This window comes from Cardiocondyla obscurior, linkage group LG02 (assembly GCF_019399895.1).
Source record: "Cardiocondyla obscurior isolate alpha-2009 linkage group LG02, Cobs3.1, whole genome shotgun sequence".
In the NCBI taxonomy this organism is placed as follows: Eukaryota; Metazoa; Arthropoda; class Insecta; order Hymenoptera; family Formicidae; genus Cardiocondyla; species Cardiocondyla obscurior.
The window spans coordinates 1,078,922-1,105,102 of record NC_091865.1 but is presented as its reverse complement, the minus strand read 5'-3'; the positions used below and the strand labels follow the sequence as shown (position 1 = coordinate 1,105,102).

The 26,181-nt window shown below is 39.2% G+C and overlaps 1 protein-coding gene across 1 annotated transcript in view; it reads left to right on the top strand.

Moving 5' to 3' along the window:
* Positions 1 to 26,181, top strand: part of Kl-2 (dynein heavy chain 2, axonemal kl-2) — a 103,356-nt gene that overhangs the window by 48,153 nt on the left and 29,022 nt on the right. Inside the window, exons 3-17 of the mRNA XM_070668690.1 lie at positions 4,393 to 5,103; positions 5,407 to 5,634; positions 14,312 to 14,632; positions 16,784 to 16,839; positions 17,134 to 17,602; positions 19,469 to 19,765; positions 20,161 to 20,618; positions 21,918 to 22,054; positions 22,246 to 22,588; positions 22,831 to 23,361; positions 23,896 to 24,057; positions 24,424 to 24,569; positions 24,670 to 24,763; positions 25,483 to 25,653; positions 25,870 to 26,062. Of these exons, the coding sequence (XP_070524791.1) occupies positions 14,536 to 14,632; positions 16,784 to 16,839; positions 17,134 to 17,602; positions 19,469 to 19,765; positions 20,161 to 20,618; positions 21,918 to 22,054; positions 22,246 to 22,588; positions 22,831 to 23,361; positions 23,896 to 24,057; positions 24,424 to 24,569; positions 24,670 to 24,763; positions 25,483 to 25,653; positions 25,870 to 26,062 (3,154 nt within the window). The 5' untranslated portion in view covers positions 4,393 to 5,103; positions 5,407 to 5,634; positions 14,312 to 14,535. The remainder of the gene's footprint in view (positions 1 to 4,392; positions 5,104 to 5,406; positions 5,635 to 14,311; positions 14,633 to 16,783; positions 16,840 to 17,133; positions 17,603 to 19,468; positions 19,766 to 20,160; positions 20,619 to 21,917; positions 22,055 to 22,245; positions 22,589 to 22,830; positions 23,362 to 23,895; positions 24,058 to 24,423; positions 24,570 to 24,669; positions 24,764 to 25,482; positions 25,654 to 25,869; positions 26,063 to 26,181) is intronic.

The following is a 26,181-nucleotide window of genomic DNA, read 5'->3' as shown; positions in this document are numbered from 1 at the left end:
GCCGTTATTTAGTTGTTGTCGTTAAGAAAAAGAAAAAGAACAAAATCTGTTTAGTATCGGTCGTCACTGTCCAGCGCGGACCATGTATCTGAACAGATATCTATACTTTTTTTCGCCGTGTACTTGTTTACTGTTTATGTTCTGACCATACGCAACGCTCGTTCGACTGCCGAATTCGCCAGGCAAACCGGTTCTTGCCGTCCGCCGCCCGCGCGTCCTCCACCTTGCGAGCTTGGAATGCGAGGACCTGCCGGCCGATGATCTTACGATACGCTCGACTGTCGAATTCGCCTGGCAAACCGGTTCTTGCCGTCCGCCGCCCGCGCGTCCTCCACCTTGCGAACTCGGAACGCGAAACCTGCCGGCCTGATGTCAACACACGCACGCACTAACACTACCGCGGCGGTCGTCGAACCCGGCGACCAGCGATTTCGGCAGTCGAGCACGTGCTAGGGTAGGTCAGAACGCGTAGTAGACTCGCACGCGGCGAAAAACGTTTAGATATCTAACTTTTCTAGCTCGTTATTAACTAGTAATAATGATTGTTACATTTCCGGCTCAGCGCTGGACAGTTTTGCTAGACAGCCACGAGACGGATCACGAATCGGCTAATTAATTATTAGGTAACGGTGGGAATCAATTTCCACTTCGGGTAGCTACAAAATCAGAATAACCAGACGAATTTCGACTCGGGTATTTGAAACGATATTTAATTTACTATCCTTTTTTTTATTTCTGACCATTTCTGCATATTCGGAAATATATATACCTTGGAGAGAACAGAGAATAGAGATTACCGAAGGCCAATCGATTTGTTAGAATCTCCGGATAGTTTCGTACGTAGAGCAGTCGAGGAGAATGGAAGGAGCTCATTTATTTTAATTACACATACGCTCGTTAATGTATTTTACAGCGGCGCAAGCGAACAGAGATTATCGAGCTATCGACACTTCAACGCGCGCTTTAACGTTGTGTGAGCGAAATATAGGTAGTGCCTAAAATAGAAAGAATTAATTTCCGTTACTTACACACATACATATGCAGGCGCGTATGTTACCTGCTTCTGTTACTTCAAACTTCGGCTTCCTCTATTAAAAAGCATTAAAATAATATTGAGGTATAAGAAGTTCACGTAACTATAAAGTCAAGGAAAACTTGGTAAATGTGGTACTTTAGATCATGGATGAACTGAAAACTCCTCGTGGTTAGCGACCTGTCTTTCCGCGACGACTATTCGCTGTTTTATAGCGACTTCCAGCGTCTCGGCGAACGAGCGCCTCGTGTCTCAAATTCGTCGATCGCCGGACGGGAGTAAGTTCCAAAACTCAGGACGCTTTAATCGCAAAACGTTCCAACGTTTTTCTCGCGTAACAGTAAAGTTGCAAAAACTCCTTACACTGTGAAACAGTTTCTGTGAAAAATCTTGAAGCGCAAACTTTTCACCAAAACTGCCCATGCACCACTGCCCTGCCGAAAATTTCGCCTCGATTTTTCAGATCACTTTAGAAAGGCTGGGAAAAAGACGAATAAATAACTCGGCAAATGCGAGTAAGTTTGAAATTAATTATTTTACTTATTAAGATATTACAGCGTATAAAAAATATGTAATAGTTCTATTTTTTTTTTTTTTTTTTTTACGTAAAGAGGGTAAAATTTAAAATATTAAAAATTAAGATACGTCTTAATATTATGTTTGATTTATAACTAAAATGTAAAGCAGCACATTAAATATTTTATGATTTTATAATAAATAGTTTTTTTTCTATATATAAAAAAAAGGACAAACAAAAATATACAGAGAATTGTTTTATTGATATGCACACTTAATCTGACATATGATCTTCCTAAAGCAACCAGGTGGCGAAAACGATGCATAACGTTACATGAAATAATATGCAAATCAACCAGCAGGCTGACGCTTGCGATGCGCTAGGTACGGTTGAAATTACTGATGAAAATTCTACCTGTAACCTACCTAATTAATAGTTACAGTATGATAGAGTTTATCACAAAAGTGTAAATGACAGTAGTCGTGACAAATTTTATCGTATCTTAACAACTTAATTATATGCAAAATTATATATTATTTTATAGTAACTTGTAACAAACGCATCTCCTGTAATTTTACAAGAATTGCCCTTTTGTTTCGCGAAAGAATTATGCACGGTTGGTTGAATGTTCGCAAAAAGATATTACAAATTTTGCAAGAATTAAATTACAAAATAAAGTATGATTATTAGGCATTTAGGACGTAGAACTTGAAAGCGTGCTACAGACAAATTGCACGTACCGCGGAATCGATTTGTGCGACGACGGCATGATCTATACGTTACAGCGCAACCTCCGGTTTCTAGATTCGCTGAGTTCTAGACTCTCGAGTAATTGTCAAGTAATTATCCTCGAATAATTGGCACTTAATAATCTGGCACCGTTTGTCGTCTAAATTGCCGCGTGCTTCATCGTAAAGTCGTAATACGATAGTCAATTGATTCGGTGTTACATTTAATCTTTATTCGTGCATTAACAGCAAAAAATTCTTTAATATGCAATAAATACTTGTTACTAAAAAAAAAGCATTTAAATAAAAAATGTATAAATTGATCATGTACAAGGAGATGAAATATTTTCCATAAAAAAAAGATAGTATGTCGAAGTTTAAAAATTTTTTTAACAAGTTTATAGTCATTACATCTATTTTAGTTTTTATATTTAAATTATAAAACATTGTGCTAGTCATAATTTTTTTTTTTACTTTTCTAATAATTTTAAATAACATTAAATATTTCGAGAGCCAATCTGGAACACATAGAAATTTAACGAGAATTATTAAATTAAATTAATGTGGAATATCAAGAAATAAGATATTTGTATTGTTCTTCGAAAAGTCTTCGCGATGAATTGAGCACTTGGAGACTTCCATGCACTGGCTTCACGGCAAATTATCGAAGTTGATGAACAAGACGAAGAACGTTTCGAGATTCTGCATCACATTTCTTTCCGAATGACGGTATAGTTGAAAAAAAAAAAAAAAAAGAACAAAATTGCGGCATTTAAAACGTCGGACATTTTCGAGAGCAAAGTGCTCCAATGGCGTAGAGAAACGTTCGCACATTCGTCTAAAAAAAAGTTCGTGTTTTGACAAGGAACCTGACATCGTATCATCCTCTCTAAAACGTCGCAGCGCCACGAATTAATTTATTGTCACATTCGCCACTGTTCCGCGTCGCGGTGAATACTTAACGAAATATCCACGCTACGAAAATGGTCGAGGAACGTAGGATGGTTTCACCGATCCTACGCTGCTACGCGTTGTTCCTTAATTTCTGGGACGCCCGAGCCGCCTTCTTCTGTAAGTTATATGTTCACGGACTTACGCTCTTACCTTCTGCACGGTGCGAAGGCATGTAAACGCCCACTGCGAAGTGTTTTCCATTTCGCCGGTTTCGCGAGAGTGAGCACAGGCATTAAAGTCGAGTGTATTAACGGGCGATTACTTGTAAATCATGCCGTCATCGCCGACTAATTGTGAAATTTTTTTGTAAAAAGTTACCTACGTTCTTACATAAAAAAAAAGAATTTTACAGAACTATAGAATTTTTTTGCAATTAATGTTATTAATATCGATTGATTAAATTAATATAACAAATGCAATATTTTTTTCAGACGCTAATTCTTAACGTAGCTATTTAAATGTACTTGCCACAATCAAGACAGCCAAGAACGTACATACTTATTACTAGAAAAAAAAAGAAAGAACTGATTTCTTTTACATTAATTTACATTTTACAAATGAGATCTCCAAATACGGAATCTGACGAAACTGCCGTCAGTGAAATTGGCTAATGTGGGGGAGCGTTTGTAAAGCGGCTTGAGCGACAGGCTCAAAGTTAAAGCGCGTGTAATCGGTAATGGAAATAGCTATAATGCGCGTTATTAATAAAACTAATACCAGGTTTCGCCGACGCGACATATATAACGAGCCCTCCCATACGGGATTGCGACGTGATTCGCGTACTCTATCGGCTTAAGGATTAACTCGTTTCAGTGTTCCAATACCCAGACTCCAAGAGACCCGAAAATTCGTGCATAGCGCCAATAACGCGTCGATGGCGCGTGAATTCTCTGATACACCAAACTACCGAACCTGTGGATTAAACCACAGGTCGACCATTGAAATGTCTACGATAAAATATTGCTTTTTCATAAACGAATAATTTAAAGTTTACAAACCAAACTGATCCTTTAAAGCCGAAGTAGTATTGATATTTCTTTCATCGTTTTTTTTTTCTTTCTTTTTTTCTTTCGCGGATTAATGTCTTCTTTAATAGATAAATTATATTTGGCTTTTTAAAAAAAATGAATTAAGTTATATTTTTTTTTTTTTAATTACAGGAAACGCAGGACATTTTTACAAGGAATGCGTACGGATGTCGATTAATTCGAACGAGTTGATGAAACCAAAACTTGAGCGCGCACACGTAACGGAAAATTAGATCGATATCGTAGAACATCTGTAATTTTCAAGAACATTTAATTGGGAATTAGACGGTACGGTCAATGAATGACGGACCGCAGATGAGTGGAACTCTTGCTTACCATTACATATGTCATGTGCGAATGTGGCCGCTCTTGTGTGACGGTGTGACGAAGTGTTTTCGGGCGAGAAAGTTTCGCAGAACTTTCGCCGAGGAAGCGTCAGGATGGAGAACACGGGGACGCGAACGTACGACATGACTGCTAGCTCATTCCGCACTTCGCCGGTGTGTCCGTGGACAAGTTCGAATTAGCAAGTGCGCCAACTTGCGGAATGCCGATTGGTGGTCGCTCGCTTCACTGCACGCCTAAGAGAAGAAGAGACCGACATAGAGGTATTCACGCCCGCGGAATTTGACGTTGGTCACGCCGAAAGAACAGGCTCACCCTACCAAGAACGGGAAACTTCATCTCCGAGCCAATTCATTTCCAACCCGCGGGTCTTCCGAGTAAAGAAAAACACAAATTTTGAATAGCGAATTGGATCTTATTACCTACGTTCCACAGAAATGACGAGAAACTTTTCCAATTAAAGAATAATTGGATTTTATAAAAGTATTCAATTAAAAAGTATGTAAAAAAAAAAAAAAAAATCTAAAATAACACGTGTACTACTTTAATCCACAAAATATCATAATTCTAAAAAAAATTAATTTATTGGCATAAAATATCGTTTTGCGCGACATTAAATATCTTACGTACCGTAAAATACCTTTAACGATGCATAGAATGCATGTAGATGATGACGAACGGTTATACATAGTAAAATATGGAAAAATCATAATTCATGGTCAAAGTACGACGGCATTCATATTACGGTATGCGAATCGAACTGTCGGTATGCAGGCGCATCTTACGTGGAATTTGATGCAGGTATGCCGGGCAGGACGATCGTGTGACGCCCAGCAGTACCCAGAAGCTGTTGTCGAATCGACATAAAGGGGCCTTAGCTATCGTGATCCCCTTCAGCTGCCAAATCCTGAGGACGATCCCATCTACGAGAGCCTCAACACTCGAGGCTGTCTCATGGCCATGAAAGCCATTGTAAATGGGACACTCTATTCCTCGATTGTGCTAATCGCTCTTCTCTTCGTCTTGCAGGTACGTATCCAATATGCGATGCAATAAACACGCGGGCAGTTTAACACGAACGTTCTCACGATCAACATCGCCTCTCTAGTTAATTCTCTCTACTATCACCTGATAATCCCTTCTCTTTATCGCGAAGGGGCTTAGCCTTTAACAGCGTAATTATTCGCCGCGATATACAAACGCAAATCAAACGTTAATATCTAAAACGTAGCGACGTGGATGACGATAAAATAAAAATTAATCACCCAAATTCTACGCATCGGAAATAGGCATGCGACTTTACGAAAATAGCAATTAAATTTTTTAACGCGGTGATAAATACCTAATAAATAAATTATCCAGCATAATTATGCACATGCGATGTCGTATAATTAATAGATTCTCAAACGTTCCAGCCCGAGAATAAAAGACACTCAAGTTCTAAACAGACAGTGCAAAAGAAATTAAAAATGTTACGGTTGTAAAGCTCGCCTTTATATTCTTCCGTTGTATTTACATTTTTACGCAGCCCTCATGATTAATCTGACTTCCAAGCGTTTCGCAAAAGCGCAAAAAGCAGCAGCGCACCCCATTTACAGTTCACATCCTTCGTGGCTCGTTTCATCTCGCTCAAATTTAATTCCACTTTTGGTATCCTTTGGGTAAGGTTCCCGAACGCGATCTTGATAACATTAACTTGATGCGGTTAATTTAACGGACGACGCCACGCGTAGCCGTTATTTTAGTCACCTGTAAAAGCTAGATAATTTTATCAACTTTCTCCCGTTCCCCGAGTCTCTTTTCGACTTTCTTTTGCTATACTTATAGACTTCTTTTCGCTGAAATAATCGCGAAATGACGTCTAAATGTAGAAAGGAAATTGTCATTTCCTTTACGACGCGGCTTAGAAGCGAAATGTAATAAAATGTTTCCGACAAATGAAGAAGAGACTTGATAGATTGGCGTATCGTAACATTCCTATGTTTTACGAGAGAAACTACATTGCTGGAGATTGTGAGACGGTAAGAGAGACAATATACAACGCTGGTGCGTAGGAAAGGGACAAAACGTAGGACAAGACAAAGCGATAGGGTATATTAAAGAAAAGAATGACAAAAGAGAAGTACAACAGAACGGGGAAGTGAGTCTAGATGGAAGTTAGAGGGTGAGAGGAGAAACTGAATGGGACATTGTGAAACAAAGGATATTGCATCACATCTTGATGATGAACGCGCATCTTCCTTTTTTTCCCTCGAAGCCGAAGATGAAATATTTCTAAATCTTCAAATTAGAGAAGAGTGGTTAAAAATACAAATTATTTTCCCTCACGCGAAAAAATAAAATCGAACGGTTGTCTCGAAATATCGTGCCATAACGTGTTAGGAGATAAAAAATTGACGAAAACTCGAAACAAAAGTAACGAACGGGAACCGAGAAAGAGATAAATGAGAAAGAAAAAATAAAAGAGAAAAAAAAAATAGAGAGAGAGAGCTTTGGGAGAAAGATTTCCCAGCGTTGTTCGTCACCACGATGATACCACGCGACGCCACGTACGGTGATACGCGTAAAACATTTGCTCGTGTACTTTAGATTGGCGCGGCCGCGCTATCGGCGATTTTACTAGCGCGAGGAATGCAGCCCTCGATCGGATTCGCATTGCCCGGATAGCTCTACGACCGTACGGATTTTGGGAATGCCGCCGGACCTAATCTCCAGCGGATCGAGCGGGGCTAGTAGCGCGCGACCGTTCGCGAATCAAATCAATCGGTGACAAATAGACTGAGCGAGCGAACGAGCGACGGGTCCTCCCCCTCCTCATCTTCGGCGGTATAACGTTGCCATCGAGTCGTTGCGCTCGATCGCCGAACTTGATGGAATTTGATGGAGATTTTGCGCGGTAAACGAGGAGCGATTCCGCAAAACTCAATCTCGCTGCTTACACTCGTTTCGAGAGAGTGCGTCGAGCCAGCTGTACCATCAGACACGCGATTCCGAAAATAGATTTGAATAACCGATCGCGCGTTAATCCACTCTTTTTAATCGAACGGTAGGAATGTCATTTCTACCCTCGATTAATTGTAATCGCTTCGCCCCCCCCGTACCCTTTGCCCCTTTACCAAAATATAACCGAGCCCTTTCCGTTCGACACTTGATCTATTTCACGTGCAAATCTATTCGCGTATAAAAACTTTTTAGATTACCCTCGAGTGTATATATGTAATATGTATATGTGATAAAATTAATTCGTGTACATTTGATCTTGGCGATATGTATATTAAAGAGTTGGCGGATCGATCGGACAGCTCTTTACAGGTGACGCGAAATACGGTGGTGCAACATTTATTTTAATTTTACGTTATTGTTCTTAATCCAAGTATCTTAATAAAAGTATCGACTTATCATTTTCGCGCGTATACAAGATATCTCGAACGTATGGCGATGGCGAAATCCCTCGACAGCGTCTCGGATAATCGATCACCCATTTAGATAGATATACTTAACAAGGGATCCGAGGATAGTTGCGGGTGATAAATAAAGGGTGGAAGATACACAAATGTCGATAACACGCTCTCGACAAAATGCCGTTGAATTACTCTCGCGAAAGTCTCGTTGCCGATCGATGGGAGATCCGTAAGATAAAGTACCGAGCGTGATGACTGAATACAAAATCGTGTAGCCGTAAATCGTTTACGTTTTACCTCGACGGCGCCGGTGCCGAAATGCGGGGGGGGGGGAAGATCCCCGGGATAGCGAATCCCACGTCGCTTCGTTTCCAACGGCGATAAAAATCACGTCGCGAAAACGAAGCATTTAATCGCGCGGCGATCAACGTTTTCTCGTTAACGCGAACATCGGTTGCACAATTGTCGAAATGTTGCACGCCTCCGGCCTGATTTATTTCAAGATTACGGAGCGCTCACGGGATCTTCCGTTCCTCGCGAGCGGGATGGCGCGTGACGTATTCGGGAATAGACGAGACTTTGTAGAAATTGAACGATGCGTCGGATTCGAGAGAAGGGCAGGACGACGTGTGCTAACAACTGCGATTGGAGCTCGCGTCATCGATTTCCAGCGGGATAAGGTGAAGAAACCAGACCGGGGGCCGACCGTGTACGGTGTTGTGCTCGGAGCCCGCGTATGAATTTTGCAAACAGCCATCTCTGTGAAAGATCACGAGATGCATTGCGATAAAAGAGCGCGCTCGTCGAAAGCTCAATGCGATTCTGTCAACACGGGCGATACGCAAAATATAAACCTCGCAAAACACAATGACGCAAGTGAAACGTAATAGCGGAATCACAACCATTGCATATCTCTTGTTGCGTGCAAGCAAATAGAAAATTGCGGCTGCATTTCAATTTTTTGTTTTTTTTTTTTTTTTTTTTTTTGGATAACAGTTCGCGAGAAACGTCAATCGGGGATACTGATAAAATTTTACATAAATATAAAATATTTATATATATATTTGACATATAAATATGTCTGTATATTAAAAAAATTAACGCAGGTAAATAGCGAGCGTTTCTAAAATCGGTACGATTCCTATATGCGCGGAGGATAAACGAATTGCATAAACGAATATCCGCGCCGATTCAAACCGCTGATATTTGATAAGACGCGTCCGGGTATCTAATGTATTCCGTGTTCCGTCCAACTGCGTCGAATCGTCATACAACTGCGCAAGGAAAGGAAAATCGTCTAGCTCCTTACTGCGATTCTTATGCAGGCTTATCGTATACATTGTACCTCGATGAGAAACACGTGTACCCCGGAAGGCGATTCTAAGCAAAATTCCACCAGATCAACATTTAAATTAGCGGAATAATACCGGGGGTTTGCCGCGTACAATTGAACGGCGTCGCGCAGTCCTTCTACTTGGTTCCGGGCGATGTTAGAAAACCGCGCAATGGAAAAAGTATAACGCGAACTCAATTTAAACTGTCACATATGCCAACAAGAAACGCGCCGCAACGAAGAGAGATATCACGCAGATCCCGGGAGGATTTATTTCGTTGCATCCCGCGCTTCGCGTCCACCCGCCATCGCTAAAAGTGACAAGATTTCAACCCCTCGTTCCTTTTGACATTTTCATCCCTTTTATCTCTTTGCACCTTTTCCCTTGCGCGACCGTTATGGAGAGTTTCTCTGTGAATCCACAACGAATGACCCGCTCATAAATATCGACGTCCACGCATATCGCTGGATTCAGGCGACTGCTATGGAAATCGGCAGTTTAAACAAACATAAATACAGACAATTTTTTTTTTTTTTTTTTTACAAAATAGAATAGTTATCCGACCGCGATTTAATCCTTGCTGGATGTAATAATTTTAATTTTTAGACAGATACGTCTCGCGTCTTTATTCGCGACTGTGTGACTTTTTGAAAGAACGGAATTGCATTCTTTTCGATTTTTATTTGCTTAATATCGGCGGTAAACGTCGCTTCGTGAAACTCGGGAAATCACTTGACAGAGTTTCCCGGACGTTATTTATTTTTAAACCACGGCACGGCGCACCTATTTAAACTTTCCGCAACCTTCGGAAGGATAATCCACGATCTTCTAAAGGGGGGCGAGCTCTGACGAAATTTTCCACGTCGAATTCAATAATAGCGAATTTACGCGTGACGCCGACGTGGCAGCGCGCAAACTTTTCTACACAGGCACAATTTCCCGCGATCGCAAAGTTCTTTCGGTCTTTCCACCTTCGTTACTGTATCAGCCCCGCGGCACAGGCACTTTCAACGTGCCGCCGCGCCGCGGCATAAAACGATGTGCTTTATGCACCGTCCGGCACATTACCGGCTTAACATCCGCGGGAAAAATCTTTCCACGGTCATGAAAGAAATTTTGACACGCGTCAAGCCGAAAAAGAGAAAAGAAAAAAATAAAGGGAGGCCGCGTCACGTTTGCAACGTAACAGAAAACATTTTTTCGACGTTCCACAAATTTTCCCTAATCTTTCCAAATCGAGAGAAAAGAACTGACTTAAAAAAAATGACATAAAATTTGCATATTAAATTTTTTTAATGGTACAAAATTCTTGCCGCGAGTCGAAAATTATTTGTATGTTAGATGCCGTAAGGATTGTGAGTTTAATTCTTTATTTTGAACTCTGATTAATTCTTCCCTTTATTCCTAGCGCGGCGCGCACAAGTCCGCCATTGATATTAATTTAATAATTAGACAATTACATAAAATATTATGGGAGATCATTTTATCTGGGTATTACGTGCAATGACAGTTGCATACGTCGATAGTGAATTCAGTGGAACTGAGTCAAACCTTCTTCGCATTTAAGGAGTATTATCACTGACAGATATTCAGTAAACGATCTATCAAATGATACGCGACAGCCTCTATGATGGATCGCTGTGCTTTGTACACGGTACATTCTACCTTACTTTAACTTACAGTATTAAATATACGGAATAGAGCACGTGACAGATCGTCTGACAAGTTTTTGAGCGTGTAAAAGCGTTACCTTCATCAGCCGCGCACACGGAATACCAAAGCGGCTCAACAAGACGCCGCGGGAAAAAATAATAATGCGCTACGATTCATTATTTAGACGACTCTGCTTTTCACGCGCTATCAACGAGACCTCCACAGTCTATCGCTTTCTGCTAAATTAACTGCAAATTATTTTTACGTACGGAAATAGATGGAATCGCGAGGAACTTTACGCCCCGAGATCGAGGCAATGTAAAAATTAATAATTTTAAAATTAATTCGACAACTTCATCGTTTGTCTTTCAAACGTTGTTTTCTTTGAGTAGTTTTTTTTTTTTTTTTTTTAGTGGACAGGGTCACAGCGGGACGCGAACGATTAAATCGGCTTTTCATCGAGATACGAGCCGCGCGCGTACGAGCGAGAAAAAGCAGTTAGTTCTCCTTTCGCGTCTGATCGAACTGACGCCAGAGTCCAAACGTGCACGAGACAGCGAAAGCACTCGAGAAAATCTCTCGCTCGTCCGGCGAGCAATCGATTGCCGAAGAAAAGCGTTCGCGGGAACGCCACCGCTCGTCGACAAACAACCGTGGACCCTGCGAGGTTCGCCACGGGTACGTAGGCACACCTATTACTCGCTCTTTCACGGAAGCCCGTTAAATCGAAATTCGAAATCCTGTGCGCGGCGGTGCCGCCGATATAGCCGTAAGTGCCGTTGGAGAATGTACGCGGTATAAAACCGCACGATAACACAAAACGTATCGACAAGTACGATCGCACGCTTTTCTCGCATCTCAATAAATTTCTCATTATCTACAATGTTGTACGTCGCGAGTTCTTGCTTCTCAATTTAAAATTAATTCTCAATTGAAAAATATTCTTTATTGTTTTAACTCGAGGAGAATTATGTTCTTTTTTTTTTCTTTTTTTTCTTTTTTTTTTCGTGAAAAATATTTAGTGATAAAAATTAAAGATGTTCTCGCTTACAAGAATCTTAATACAGATCATTTACGATGGCAATCAACTAGAAGCATTCTGTCCGATTCCATTCTAAATTGCTCCTCGTTCAATTAGCATGTGTATATATGATAACTATGGTTGCTTTTACTTCAATAGTCGACCCAGTTTCGTTTTAAAGTAGAAATATCGGGATGTTAATTAATTCGGCGAACAATAACAGGCGTACACTTGGATCGGAATGTTTTTTAATTATTTTTGGTGCGCCGCAAACAGTTAATGGGAAGCATACAATTCCTCCGCAGGTATCAAATATTCAATCCACGACTTTACTATCAATAATTTAAACAGACAAATCTATTACATCAGCCAAATTGCATTCAAGCTTAACATTCACGTTAAATAATAGTCAGAAAATCAATATCCTTATATCACTGCAAACATTGAAACTTGTAAGTAATTATAATTAATTAAATGTCACTTTATATTATTTTATTATTCATCGTAAATGTTTAAATATGCAAATTTTTATGCAGATATTTCGCGAAAAATGTCCGTTACCAGCCATTGCAAATGCGTCTAAGTATGTTTTACCCCATTAAGTTTTACATAAGTTCTCGATCCACTCTAGCACTGATGTACCGTGTTTCATAACTAGTTCTTCCTGGCAAAACTCGTCTCAAAACTGTTCTACCTCAATTTCCGTTTTCCGGTCTACATAGTCTGTAGGTATGTTTTGGCGTTTTGGCCCATATTTCCGAGAGAACTTCAGACAGCTATTACTATCGCTGAGCTATCGGCCAGGAAAATTGTGAGGAAGAACCCGAAATGTTTCCTACTGTAAATCCCTTATTTAAAATCGAAAACATTGCTCATGCCTTTGGAACTCAGAGGCATGTAGTTAAATTTTGCTAGATTTAATTTTTTCATGCAAAAGACTTGTGGTTTAAAACCAAAAAAAAAAAAAAAAGACTTTGAAGTAGTTACATTTATTTATGCAATTAACAAATTTTGTTTTCTTTTTTTTTAATGCACACTTATTGCAAATGCCTCTAAAAAATACTAATATATTTCCAATATATTTTAAAAATAATCACACTTGAATGACGATTATGTTTTCCGTTTGCGATTCGCAGTGAGTACACGCGGAGATATCGCGTCGAAACCCTTAGCAGAACAGATGTCGATGTTCACGGGCGGTCTCGTTCCTCTCGAGAGGAAGGGTGCACGAAATAAAGAAAGGGAGAAACGGCGCGACAAAGCCATTCGGATTCTCTGATCGGTCAATAACGATTTCCCAGGAATATAAATGTCTCTGCGAGCAGCCAACCGACGCCGTTCAATTCGGAGTAGGTCCCCGCTTTGCCTTTTAATCTTGTAGCTTCGCCTCTTTTAATCTCGTTCTATCGACCTGCCCTCCCCCTCCACAACCTGTGCAATTTCTCCTTTTGCTCGTGTCTGTCGATCTAACCGGATATCCGCGATGGACGCTCCATGCTCTACGCAGGATCACGTACCAGTGAACACGATTCATCTGGTCAAGTCAGGATATTTCGCCGATGCACGCGACATTCAAGTTCATACTTTACGATTATTTTTATATGGATGATAACTTGCCCGTTGCTTTGTTTAAAAAATTATATTAAAAACATAGTAAAAAAAAAAGAAAAAAAAAAAGAGATTGATAAATTTTTTATAAATTTTAATAAGGATTATTTTTTGAAGTCTTGGGTAAAATCAAAAATGACGAAAGATTATTAATAAAGACCGCTTTATTACGTATTTAACACATCTTGTAACAAGTACAGTAATTATTCATACACAAAATGCACGCGATTATTCTCCAGCGCAAATGAGGTAGCAGCTTTGAAATGAGGTAATGTACGTAATTTTAACGAATAAGCGGCCACAATGAACCTAATAAACTGAGGTTCCGCGATTTGGTCATCGAAACGTATAATATATGCAACGAAGTGGAAAGTTTTCATTTGCTCTCTGAAGCTTCAATTTATTGGAAGAGATAATAGTACTAGATAAATTGCATACATATAAATAAATCAAAATATCACAAGTTATATAAAATCATAGAAATCTATGTAGTTAATATTAACGCAATATCTTTTATAAAACGTTATTCTTGACGAAACAATTAACGTTAATATTTTGTACATATTAAATAATTAAATTTATTTTACATTTATTATTAATAAATTTTAACATTGTCTTCGTCGTATAGTCGACTTTGTAATTTAAACAGCAATCTGAGACGATTTTTTCTTTTTTTTTTTTTTTTCCAGATATTGAGAACCTCTTCGACAACTAACGATCGGTCTCCAAAAGCCGATCTATTGCCGAGACCACTCCTCCTGCTCTCGGGCAACTTCGCGATGGTGCTTCAGAATATCTACGGCGAAAACGCTGAAAGATTCGCTGCCGTAACAGTCGGACCGGGTGCATAAATCAGCTGCACAGATTCGTGTGAGAGAGGTGACGACTCCGGCAGGGCCACCCCGTCAATAAAATGCAAAGACGGAGAAATAAAGTTAAAGATAAGCCGCCCCCGGACCCACGCCGAGAGTACTTGGACGCCGAGTCCAGCGATGAAGCGGAAAGGCACGGTGAGATTTACGAGAAAAATATTAAACGCACCCACTTCCTCGTTTCAACTTTCCCGATTTTCCGTACCTTTCCCGATCCTCCGCCCGGCCGCCTCCCCTCCTCCCCCCCCCCCCGCCTGTCCTATTTTCGACACTTTCGACCGGGCCCGTCGTTTTCAACTTCTGTTTCGTACGACCACGTTGTGGGACGTTCCTTAATTCCGCCGTTAAATCCAGAGCTATTCGATCACACAGCAAGCAACACATTCGTGAAAGAAATTTTTAATACTTAATTTTTTTATTGCATAATTTTCGACTCCCAAATTTTTATCATACGCTTTGCTTCATTTCTAAATGCTACAATTTCCAATTACCGTAAATCGTAACATAACTTATTCATGGTTTATGTGTGCAGCTAATACAATTTTTAACGCTTTATTAGAACATTTTGCTGATTAATTTAAGCGAGGGCAAGTTTGTCGAATTAAATTTTTAGTTAGCACGCAAGTTGTTACAGCGGACGTAATTTCCTCGATACTTCTGCAAATATTAACGAGGCAGCGATAATAACGACCACGTTAGCCATAATGTGGCTAATTTGAAGCAAGTTTGCTCGACAGGGACGCGCTTGAATTTGGACATGGATTCGGCGATGCCCGCGTCCAATTTGCAATTACAATAGCTGCTTTGTATGCTCCCGCGAGTGCATTCGGTAACCATAAATTCCGCGATAACTTTGAAGACGAAATAGATGTAACAAATGTATGATTGCCCGTCGAGGGTTTTCGACGTTAACAAGCCGATTCTCATTTCAATTTCAACAATTTCGATAATTATGATATATCGCGCGTAAGCCGGCTACTTGCAACGATTAATCGGTCATTCGCAGGTTCCGCGCTGTTGCCCCGTTCCTAATTTGTCCACGGGATTATGGCAATTTACCCTTCGACCTCGATCGTAGCCGCGCCGCTTGCTAGAAGATGAACCTAATTCGTCCTCCCGCGAGTTCTCGTGGTATTTGCACGGTCCAAAAGTAGGTGAACTAGATAAACCGATAATCTATATGCAAGCTACCTGCATCCATTCGTTCCAAGGCGAACTAACGTTATTACTCACGGCCTATTCTTCTTATTTGAGCACCGGATCTAAAGCTTTAATCCGATCGATTAATGTCACGTTACTTATGTAAATGATCGAGAACGGTGAGTTTGTCATTGGTCAGCTGCAGCAAAATGTTCCGCCTGATCTCGTATTAATTCACAGAAATCACCGAGCGATTTCAATTATTCGCTCGACAAAAGGACCGAATTTTAATATTGCATTAAAAAAATATATATATATAAAATTAATTACCACGCTTCATTGTCATTTAATTTAAATATCTAAGAAACTTCCTTAACAAAGGATCTATTAAGCGAACGATTTTAATATTAAAATAATGAAAACGGATATGAATATAATAAGCGTATTATTTTCAAGCTCATTATTAATTCGAGCTTGTTACAGGTGTCTATATCAATCTGCGCTCCAACGTTTCGTCATTTTATTAAACGACTTTTAATGACATTAATCTTTTAATAACAACAATATGTGAAAGAAATAGCGTACGCGAGACTGATAAGTCGTTGCATGTCGCCGAGAAAGACATCATCGTATCTGCATAATGTTCGCCATCATAGCGGGATAAATTGCTCCAACGTGGCCTACGGTGGCGTTCTCGATCGCGACGCGACGTGTTTCCTCTTCCGTCGATTTACTAGCTACTCGCGATTTATAGTTCCTATTAGATTGCCAAGAGCAAAGGCATGGGCGGCGGCGATGGCCCGGCGATGGTACCGCGTCGAGCGATGGGAGAAGGCCTGAGGAATGATATCGAGACGAACGGGATACCCTCTTGGAACGAATGTCTTCTATTTAACTCGGCTGGCGGATTTAGGAGGGACCCATCGCGCCATTCCAATTGACGACTAACGAACGGCCGGCGCAGTTTACGGAATTTGTTTCCTCTTTCCCATCCCTTATATTCGTTACGAGATTCGCTTTTACGACGGCGCAATAAATGTCGCGATGCGCCGGAAAATCGTCCGCGCGTTTTCCAAGTTTACTTATCGCGACGTAACTGGAATCTTCGACGATGTATGATATTTAATAAAATGAATAATGTTGTTGCAGAAGTGGAGGATGCGGTGCTGCGTCCGACGTACGAAACGGATGAATTAAATGAACTGGTAAGCTCGCGTGTTCTTTTTTTTTTTTTTTTTTTTTTTTTTCTTCTAATTTTGTATGAGCTGTGCAATATTGAATTATAATTTTGACATGCTCGAAAAGTAATACCAATTATTTTAGACAAGTTATAATAATTATGACTAAATAATTATATTTTAATAATTTTAATTTAATTTTACTTTGCGATATATAAAATACTATTAAAAATAATGTATGCCGCCGTCGATACGTAAAAATCGATTTATGCTTTTCAACTAGGAGCGAATATTGAGAATAATTCGGTGCTCTCTTCTTAGATGCAGGGTGTTAAGGATATGACGACGCTGAGCGGACTGACAGACAACGATTGGACGTGGAAATGCGACATGGACATCCGCGAGTTCTTCCACGAACCGAGCATTCCGGTTCTCTGCATTTATCACGTGAACGGCAGTCTGACCACAGAATTTTCATTTCCTACGACGCCCGTGCACGAGCTAACCTACTTCGTGAGACGGCCCAACGAGATTCTCTACCCGGAGAACTTTCGCGAGCGCATTCTCTTCGGGTCGATGAACGACAAGGCGGAGGGCCATATACTGGGCGTCATCCAGAACGTGTTCGCGCCGATCTTCTTCGCGATTGAAACCTGGCCCGACAGTATCCTTCGTTATTGCTCGCGTCTTTATTATCGCACTTCTCGTCCAAGTACTCAATTAATTCGCGTAACTAACGTGAAAAGTTTCGCGAGATACGGGACCAAACGGCACGGATTCCGCGGGCCGAGCTAGGTCGGCTATACATATAACGACAGACCAACGGGAAAAGTTAGCAGAGTTTCTTCATTTTTTTTTTTTTTTTTTTTTTACCATTTCCCTTCTCCTTTTTTTCATTTCGTCTCAGTAAATAATGTACGTGTACAGGTCGCGAGTTACGGAACTTTAATTGGGTCCAGACACGATATCTCGTCGGTCTACTCAGCGGCTCCCCGAGTGACCCACTTGAGGTTGAGGCTTCGCCCTGCAATGTAAATTCTGTTTAACTTTCAAATCCCGCACCGCGCTCACCCGCGAACCGGTTGATTTTGTAGTGGGTGGTGATTTAAAGTTTTTTTTCGCGGATTTAAATGTACGTTTAAAAAGCTTCGCCGGCGCGCGGGCCTCGAAGGACGCCCAGGGGAGACATCGCCCGCTTTATCTCTCGCTCGAACCCATGATTCAATCCGATATATATATATATATATGTTCTGATATATGATCGATTTTTGCGATGCAATTTCAATCCAATCGAACCAATTGACGCCTCGTACGTTCCGCCGCAGTCGGTTTTATCGCGCGAAAATTCCGGCCTTTTTATTTCTCGCTGGGTGACATGTGTAATTAGTATTTTTCCTCTTCTTCGAGTTTACACCGCGTTTGAAAGCACGCGCTATTTCAACGGCTCTACTAATTATCACCGTAATGTTTTAATTGCCTGTTTAATTTACGCACGTTAATTTTTATCCGTCGGTGTTAACGGATAGGGCGAGAACTTTGCGACCTGGCTGTAATTTAGGTGTCAATGGTGTCGGGTGCCGGCGAATAATCCACCATGCACTAGAGACAATCGATTAGCGACTGTAGTTTCAATCGACAGCGGTGACAAAGGAGTCACGACGGGCCAGTCTCACAATGCCAAGGGCGATCATCGCGATCGTCGGTAGTTGCTCCGGCTTAAGGTCATAACAATCTAACGTGATGACATTACCAAGTGAATTTCTAACTTTAGCGCTGCAATCCCGTTACCGCAACGCACGACACAAAGTTCCGGCCCGTCCGCAGGGGACGGGACGGGACGGGAAAGTGTGGGGGGGGAGGGGAGGGTACGCCTGGGAATTGCACGAAAGTTATTATTACCATAATTTTCGGCTAAATGCACTGCACAACTCACCGCCACTGGTAAATCCAGCGTCGATGTTTGCCCACGTACGCGAACGGGATTACTCCACCGTCGAGTTAGAAACGATTGCATTGCATTCGTACGAGAGCCACTTCATTATTTCTAATGGATCCTGAGCGGATTTTAACCGGATCGAAGCGTCGCTTTGCTAATTGTGTCAGGACGCCTAACGAACTCTGCTCGCGCCGCGCTTTTTATTTTCCTCGGCGTACGTACGCGGCAGCGATTGCGGATTTCATCTTGATTGACTTCTATTTCTCCTCCTGATGTAATGTCTTTAACGCGGAACTTGCGGAACATTTATATTCAAATAAGTGAGCCTTAATCAAGTTCACAAAACGATACGTAGTTTTCGCGATGGCGCCTAGAAGATACGCATATAATTTCGTGTATTAATTAATTAATTTAATATTGCGCACGTCGTTTTACTTCGAGCGCAAAACAATCGGGGCCCTATTTTTCAATTCTAATACTCCGTAAGATTTACAACTGTGCGCCTCAGTAGATTGATGTGACAATGACAATGTAGTCGATCACTTTCGATATACAGCGGGCAATTCGACTCAATAAATCTCCATCAGCGGACGTATCGCGAGGATACGATTCTACGTGATAGACGCCGGGACAGCTTGAACAGGGTAAAAAATGGTGGTATTGAAACATCGATAACGAGATTCGGTGTCGTATCACGTTCCTCTGGATTTTCTTTTCCTTAATCGCGCCGAAACACATGTGTGAAAGCGGACTTCTGCACCCAACTGGACACCTTCCTGTGCAATTTAACGGACCTCACGTACAAAATGCTGGGCTTAACCGTGATATATGTACCTTTGGAGAGTAGGGAGTTCACCACGGAGGAGGGTAGCGCCGATAAGGAGTTGGTGAAGAGGCTGGAGGGTGTGGTGGTCCACTGGAACACCCAAATCAAAATAGCCCTTTCTGACCATGAACAAGCAAGCCTGCACGAGTTACAGTGTCTCGACGACGAATATGACTTCTGGACTTATCGATGTAAGTGCTTTCTTCTAAGGAAAAGACATAGTGGCCGCGGGAAAGAAAGAGAAAGGATGGAATCGTTTCTCGATAATATATGTCAGGAAATTTCTTCGAAGGGACAAAAGTTCCCTTTAATGCGATATTTTAGCAGGGTCCCTCTTTATACGTCATAAAGTTAAGAAGAATATGCTTAATATCACTCTGGAGCTTTCGTTTACATAATATTTATCGTACTCGTAAAAATAAAATTTTTCACGTATTTTATTTGCTTTATATATAATTATGAAATAATAAAATAAGAAAAATAATTTTTTTTTTGTTTAATTAATCTTGAAATTTAAGAAAGATTTACACGCGGCACTTGAAATAATTATTTTAACGCTTGTCTTTCTTTTTTTCTTTTTTATTAGGTGACAATCTTTGCGGCTTGAATTACCAGATACGTAAAAATACGGTCGAAGTTATTGTCAAGGTATTATTAGCCGCGCAGTCTACCTGCATACGCCAGTTTTTGATGTTGAAAGATGAGATTGAACACGGTACAATCGAGGCCAAATCGAACATTGAATTCCTGAGCATTCTAAAGGACACTTGCGCTGAGTCGAAGACTTGCACAACTCCCGCGAGCGTGGCTCAATATCTGCCAAAAATGATGCATCTCTTCAGAACGATTTGGCTGAACTCCCCTTACTACAATACCCGCGAGAGGATAAGCAATCTGTTCAGTGCACTCAGCAACCAGATCGTCGTCATGTGCAAAGGCTTTATCAATCTGGCAGATGTATTTGCAGGAAAAATCAGAAAGAGTATGAAAATCTTTGAAGAGTGCATCAAACTTTGCGAGGATTATACAACTCTTTATCACAAGGTGAGTTAAAAACATCCTATTAATATTTTTGATACAAAAATGTAATATCAGTATCTTAAATATAGAAAAATAAAATTAATATTATATAAATCTTGAAAAATATTTTTACAAAAATGTAAAATATTTTTTAAGCAACTTATCGTAATATTATTCGAGGTAGCGTATTAATTAGTTGCAAAGTATAACCATTTTTTTGGGGGGGTTCTCAACGTTTAATTATTATATATTCCATCAAAAGTTTGATTAAAATTGAAGTCTCTTTTAAGTTTATGAATAAAAGGATATAATTTTTAATAGAATCGCTATTAATTTAACAAGCTATGTCGTAATAGTTATAGCAATAAGGTATTTGTATAGCTTCCACCGACTTTGCGCATATATTTTAGTAATTAATAAGTTAAAGTACGTTTCTATAAAGTACTTGTTAGCCCTAAAGCCGGTTTATGACCATATAGTACGTGAAATGCGTATAAAACATGGTGCTGTCTGCGAGTTCACCTTCCAACCGGTGAGTTAAACTTCCATTAAATTATGTGTGCATAGCTACTTTAGCTACTTAGGCTCTTTGTTGGACAATGCGAGGATGAATTTCTCTCTGTTAACGCGGAAGTTGTAAAGTGATTTTGGTTTTCGGTGATAATTATAACTGAATGCGATAACTTAAAGTAAAACGTAGCCATCAACGATTTTCTACGAGCTTAGAGTCTAATTGTTCGCGCTAATGCTTTATAAAATTAATTAAATAAAAAAGAAATAAAGCACACGTGCTGATCAATTATAAAGGGCGCTCTTTACAAGTGTATAAAGTGGTAGGGAGAAAAAGAGCTTGCGCTTTAAGTGGAGATCGCGATATAACGCCGACTTACGCTTTTCCCGTGGGCAGATAAGCCAGAATAGAGATGGGAATTGGGAAACGATGTGACGCGACGGCTCTCTCGACTACTTGTTCTCGAGTTGCGCTAGGGGTTAACACGCCATGTGCCCGAAGGGATAGGTGACACGACTTCTTAGACTTTTGTGCAGAAATCCGTGCAATCGTGTTACATAGCGCATTTTACGGATCGCTAACGCGCGTCTTCAGTTCGTCATATTTTTATGCTTTGCCCAAAAAATGAATAGTAACACTAAAAATGTCTACTCTGCATCCGCGTATTTTTATTCAACAATAATCCGATAAATTAAATAATATAATCTTTCGTATTATATAAAGTATATTTTAATTTGCATTTCTGATTAAATGATTCAATGTAATCAACGTGTACAACAAAGTTAAAGCCGCTTCACTGTATTTTGTTCCAGATTGCGAGAGCTCATATCAATTTCACACATCATCCATGGGACTTAGATACCAAGATTATATTTCGTTACATCGACGTTTTCGTTGGCAGATGCCAAGATATGATCGAGATTTGTCAAGCAACGATTGATTTTGCGAGGTTTGTAAAATATTTTATTATTTTATTATTAATTATTATCTACTTGTAATCAATTTTTTAAATTTTTTTATATAAAAATTGTAACTAAATTGCATCTCAAAATTAAAATTTATTAATACAGATATATTAATACTCTTTCTCTGCTAGTAGCGATAGTAGTATGCAAGATACAGTATGATATTTCATTGCAGATTGGACGAAACCTGCCAAGTTATAAGTCCAAAGTTCAGTGGCACGAATGGCGAAGAGTATGAAAAAGTATGTCAAAAGATTGAAAGACTTTTTTATGATGCTTTGAATAAAATCGAAACAAACTCGCACAAAATTTTCGCTGTACTTGATTCTACGTGGCACGACGATATGATCGCATTTCGTACCGAAATGAGGGATTTAGAGATAATGATCGAAAACTTGATAGCTATCGTCTTCATGAACGTTAATAACATTCAAGAGGGAATAGAGAACTTGCGGAGCTTCTACAATTACTTAAATCGCAAGAACTTGAGAATATTATTTGATACCAAAAATAGCAGTGTAAGGAGAAATAAAAATATCCTAAGTTTAATGATTTATAATAAAATATAATTTGATTAATTACTTATAATTTTAATCATAATTCAAAAGCTCGACAGAACTGTTGAGCTTAAACAAAAATGAAACAAAAAGAAAGAAAAAAAAATCAATTATTTTAAATTTCAAAATTTATTACGATTTATTACATTGTGTTTTAAATCATCAAGGCAATGCGTAACATTTAAATGTCATAATTTTTTTAGGTATGGCAGATTTTAGCCGACGACATACAAATGACAAAGCAGGAAGTGCTGAATGAGAGGGATGAATATTCGTCCATCATGCCGTATTACACTGGCAGAGCGTTGAATCTTCGTCTGAAAGGTGACCGCCTGCTGTCGATGCGAAAGATGCTGAAAGAGGCCGAGTGGATGCCCTATTGCGGCATGAGCGAGGAGATCTGTCACCAAGAAGATATCGTGATCAAGTCCATTGAGGACTCCGTGAAGGACCTGCACGTGAAATGGCTGCACGACGTCGGTGATAACCCGCGCTCGCGACTTGATCGCTACCTGATGCGACGAAGTGACAGTAAACCGGGCCTGCTAGAGTGCAACATTGACCCTAATATCTTGAATCTCTGTCGCGAGTGTTTCTATTGGATCAGCTTGAAATTCAACATACCCGTGCACATACAGCCGATATACGACAAGTGGGACACGCTACGTTTTATATACGAAAATGTTCTTGCTGTTACGCTAGCGTATAACAAGATTATTGAAGGTTTATTGTTTCCAATAATCACTTTTACTTAATTATTTGTAGGAGACGAACTGTCGGAGATATTAGCAAAAAGTGATAAAAAGTTTTACGATAAATTTACAAATTGAATGTAAAATAATAATATTCCTCAAATATTTTTTAAATAGTTTTTTTTTTAATGAAATAAATTTTTAATTAAAAAAATTAATTAAAGATCAGTATTAGTGTAAATTAAAAAGAATTTATTTGTCACAATCTAATTTTTTTGTTTAAAGAGTACATTTAATTGAGAGTTATTAAAAAATATACAATATTTTATTCATTTATACAAATTATTTTACATTCTTTATATCTGAATATACGTATGTACATATGTGAATACACAACTAAATTCATTTTTTCTTAACCGTGATGAAAAAGTCGCCCGATTAAAAATGTGAATGCTTATACAAATATCATGATGACACAATTTAAATAGCGTATATGTCCGTAATGCGCGCGATGAAAGCGACATTCTCCGTATTTGTAGTCACACACGATTGTAGCGAAATATTCTTGCAACGTAGCGAAACTTCTATTTTTCAGCATTGTCGCTGACAGAACGTGCACTGTTTCGCGAATTAATTCGGCAGCTCGACCGGAAGATCAATCCCGGCTTAACCAAGCTGACGTGGAACACGGATTACGTGGACTCGTACATTGAGAATTGTTTCAACGAAACGGCCAATGTACGTTTAAAGTCTCTTACCTTGTCCATGTGTGAAGTTTATACAAATTCATGCAATATGTAACCTCGCGGTAAAATTTAATGTCCAAGAGAAGCCCCGTTCGTCATCTATTTGCATTTGAACAGTTAGTTAATTACAAAAACAGAATAATTACCATGTTAATATGGGCTTACGTATAAAATTTTTAAGCATTGATTTTAAAAGCATTAGTGCACTGACAATTATAAAGTGTGTTCACTATACAATTTTTTTTTAATTAATGAAAACTAAACGATTTAAAATAAACTGTTTAAAATAAATAATATAAATTTACAGCAGACAAATTGAAAACGGCACACAAATAAAGACTTATCTTTTTTTTTTCAGATGCAGGATTTTATCGACGTTTATAAAAACTTGTGCTCTGAAATCGTAAGAATCTGCGAGAGCATCTGCGGTACTCCAATGATTAAGATAAGGTTTAATTACACGTACACATTGCCGATACTGGAGAAGGAACTTTTGCACGTAAGGTAGAATTTCCATTTTGCATTGTGCTCTCGCAAATTCAAGCGCGTGACTGAAACTTAACGCTTGGCGTACGCGCATCGGCCGAACTTTCTCACTTTCCAGAGACGAAGCGTTCCAAGTTATGACTCAAAGACTTGATATGGTATTTCTGTACGTCATGGAGATTTACGAGGGCTCCAAGAATGTAATACAAGAGGTATAGCTTCTTTAGCGCAGCTATGAAATATGGTCAAATATGCAATCTTTCTATAACACTAGAATTAAAAATGCAATTTTTCTTCTGACGTTATAAGCATCTTAATAATCATTGCTTATTTCATTACCTTAATTATAAATTATTATCTCTGCTATCTATCTCTTTGCTATCTATTTCTATATTTCTTAAATATCGATTTACATCGAGTATGTATGCTTAAAATTGTGTTTTAAATCAATCTTCCACTAAATCATTTTAGTTTTCAATACAGCAAACTGCAAATATATAAAATTTTTTAATATTTCCTTCAAACTCTTGTGCAAGCGCCGCAAGGCGTACTTGCCGGTTTGCGGTAAATTTTTGACGAGTTGTATCTGAATTTTTCTTGTAAAGTCTACGCAAACGTAAAAATGACCGAATAACTTCGACGAAAGAATATCCGCGAAAAGAACAGAGTGTACGATGTACACCCTCGGGCTACACAAAGCAATTCTTGCGTAACTAAAGTTAGAGAAGTAAGGAACGTACTTATGGCAGATTCGCGTTATGATATGTCGTTTCGTAACGTGACTGTTACTATGCGCACGTACCTTCCTCAATCATTTTAGCTTATTTTATACATATAAGAACTGAATTGTTCGAACACAAAAACTAATCTTAATGTATAACATTTTCTTTTTGGCATATTTAACTTTATTAATGTTTCTTTTTTTTTTTAGAATCACACAGAATGGGAAGATTATTTAGTGAAAATTGATATAGTAATAGAAGAAGCCATTAGATTGTGCTTAAGGAACTCTTTGACCATCGTGTTTGAAGCTCTCCACGGCACTGACACGACGGGACCTTCACCTCTGCTGTTAACGAGAGCGGATATTACCGATAACAAAGTATGTTCATAACTATGCGTAACACGTATAACATGCCACGCAACAGTGCATTGTTTAATCATAAAGCTCCAACGTATTTATAACATATAACAACTTTGTATTTTTTTAATCTACTGATATAGGAAAAGTATTTTAGTTAATTATTTCATAGTGATCTGTTATAAAGAAAATACAGGAAAGGAGCGTGAGTTCTAAATAGTTTATTAATTTTTCTAGATAAACTTTACGCCAAATCTCTTGGAGATAGCTGCAGTGTTCGGAAGCATTTTGGATGTTTTGTTGGAACCTTTGAAAAATATCTCACGGCTAGTTAAAAAGTTTAAAATGCTTCCCGATAAGAGTTATCCGTTTTCAAAGTTGTACAAGGAGGACAAAGAATTGATTGAACTCCAACACAAAATCAATAATGGTTGTATCATAAACCTTTTTATGCTTTCTTGCGTTGTTCTATTTTTAATTGCACTCGTAACATTTAAATTAATTTCATATCATTTTTAATCACAAGTCGGTTTTAAATAAATTGGTTTA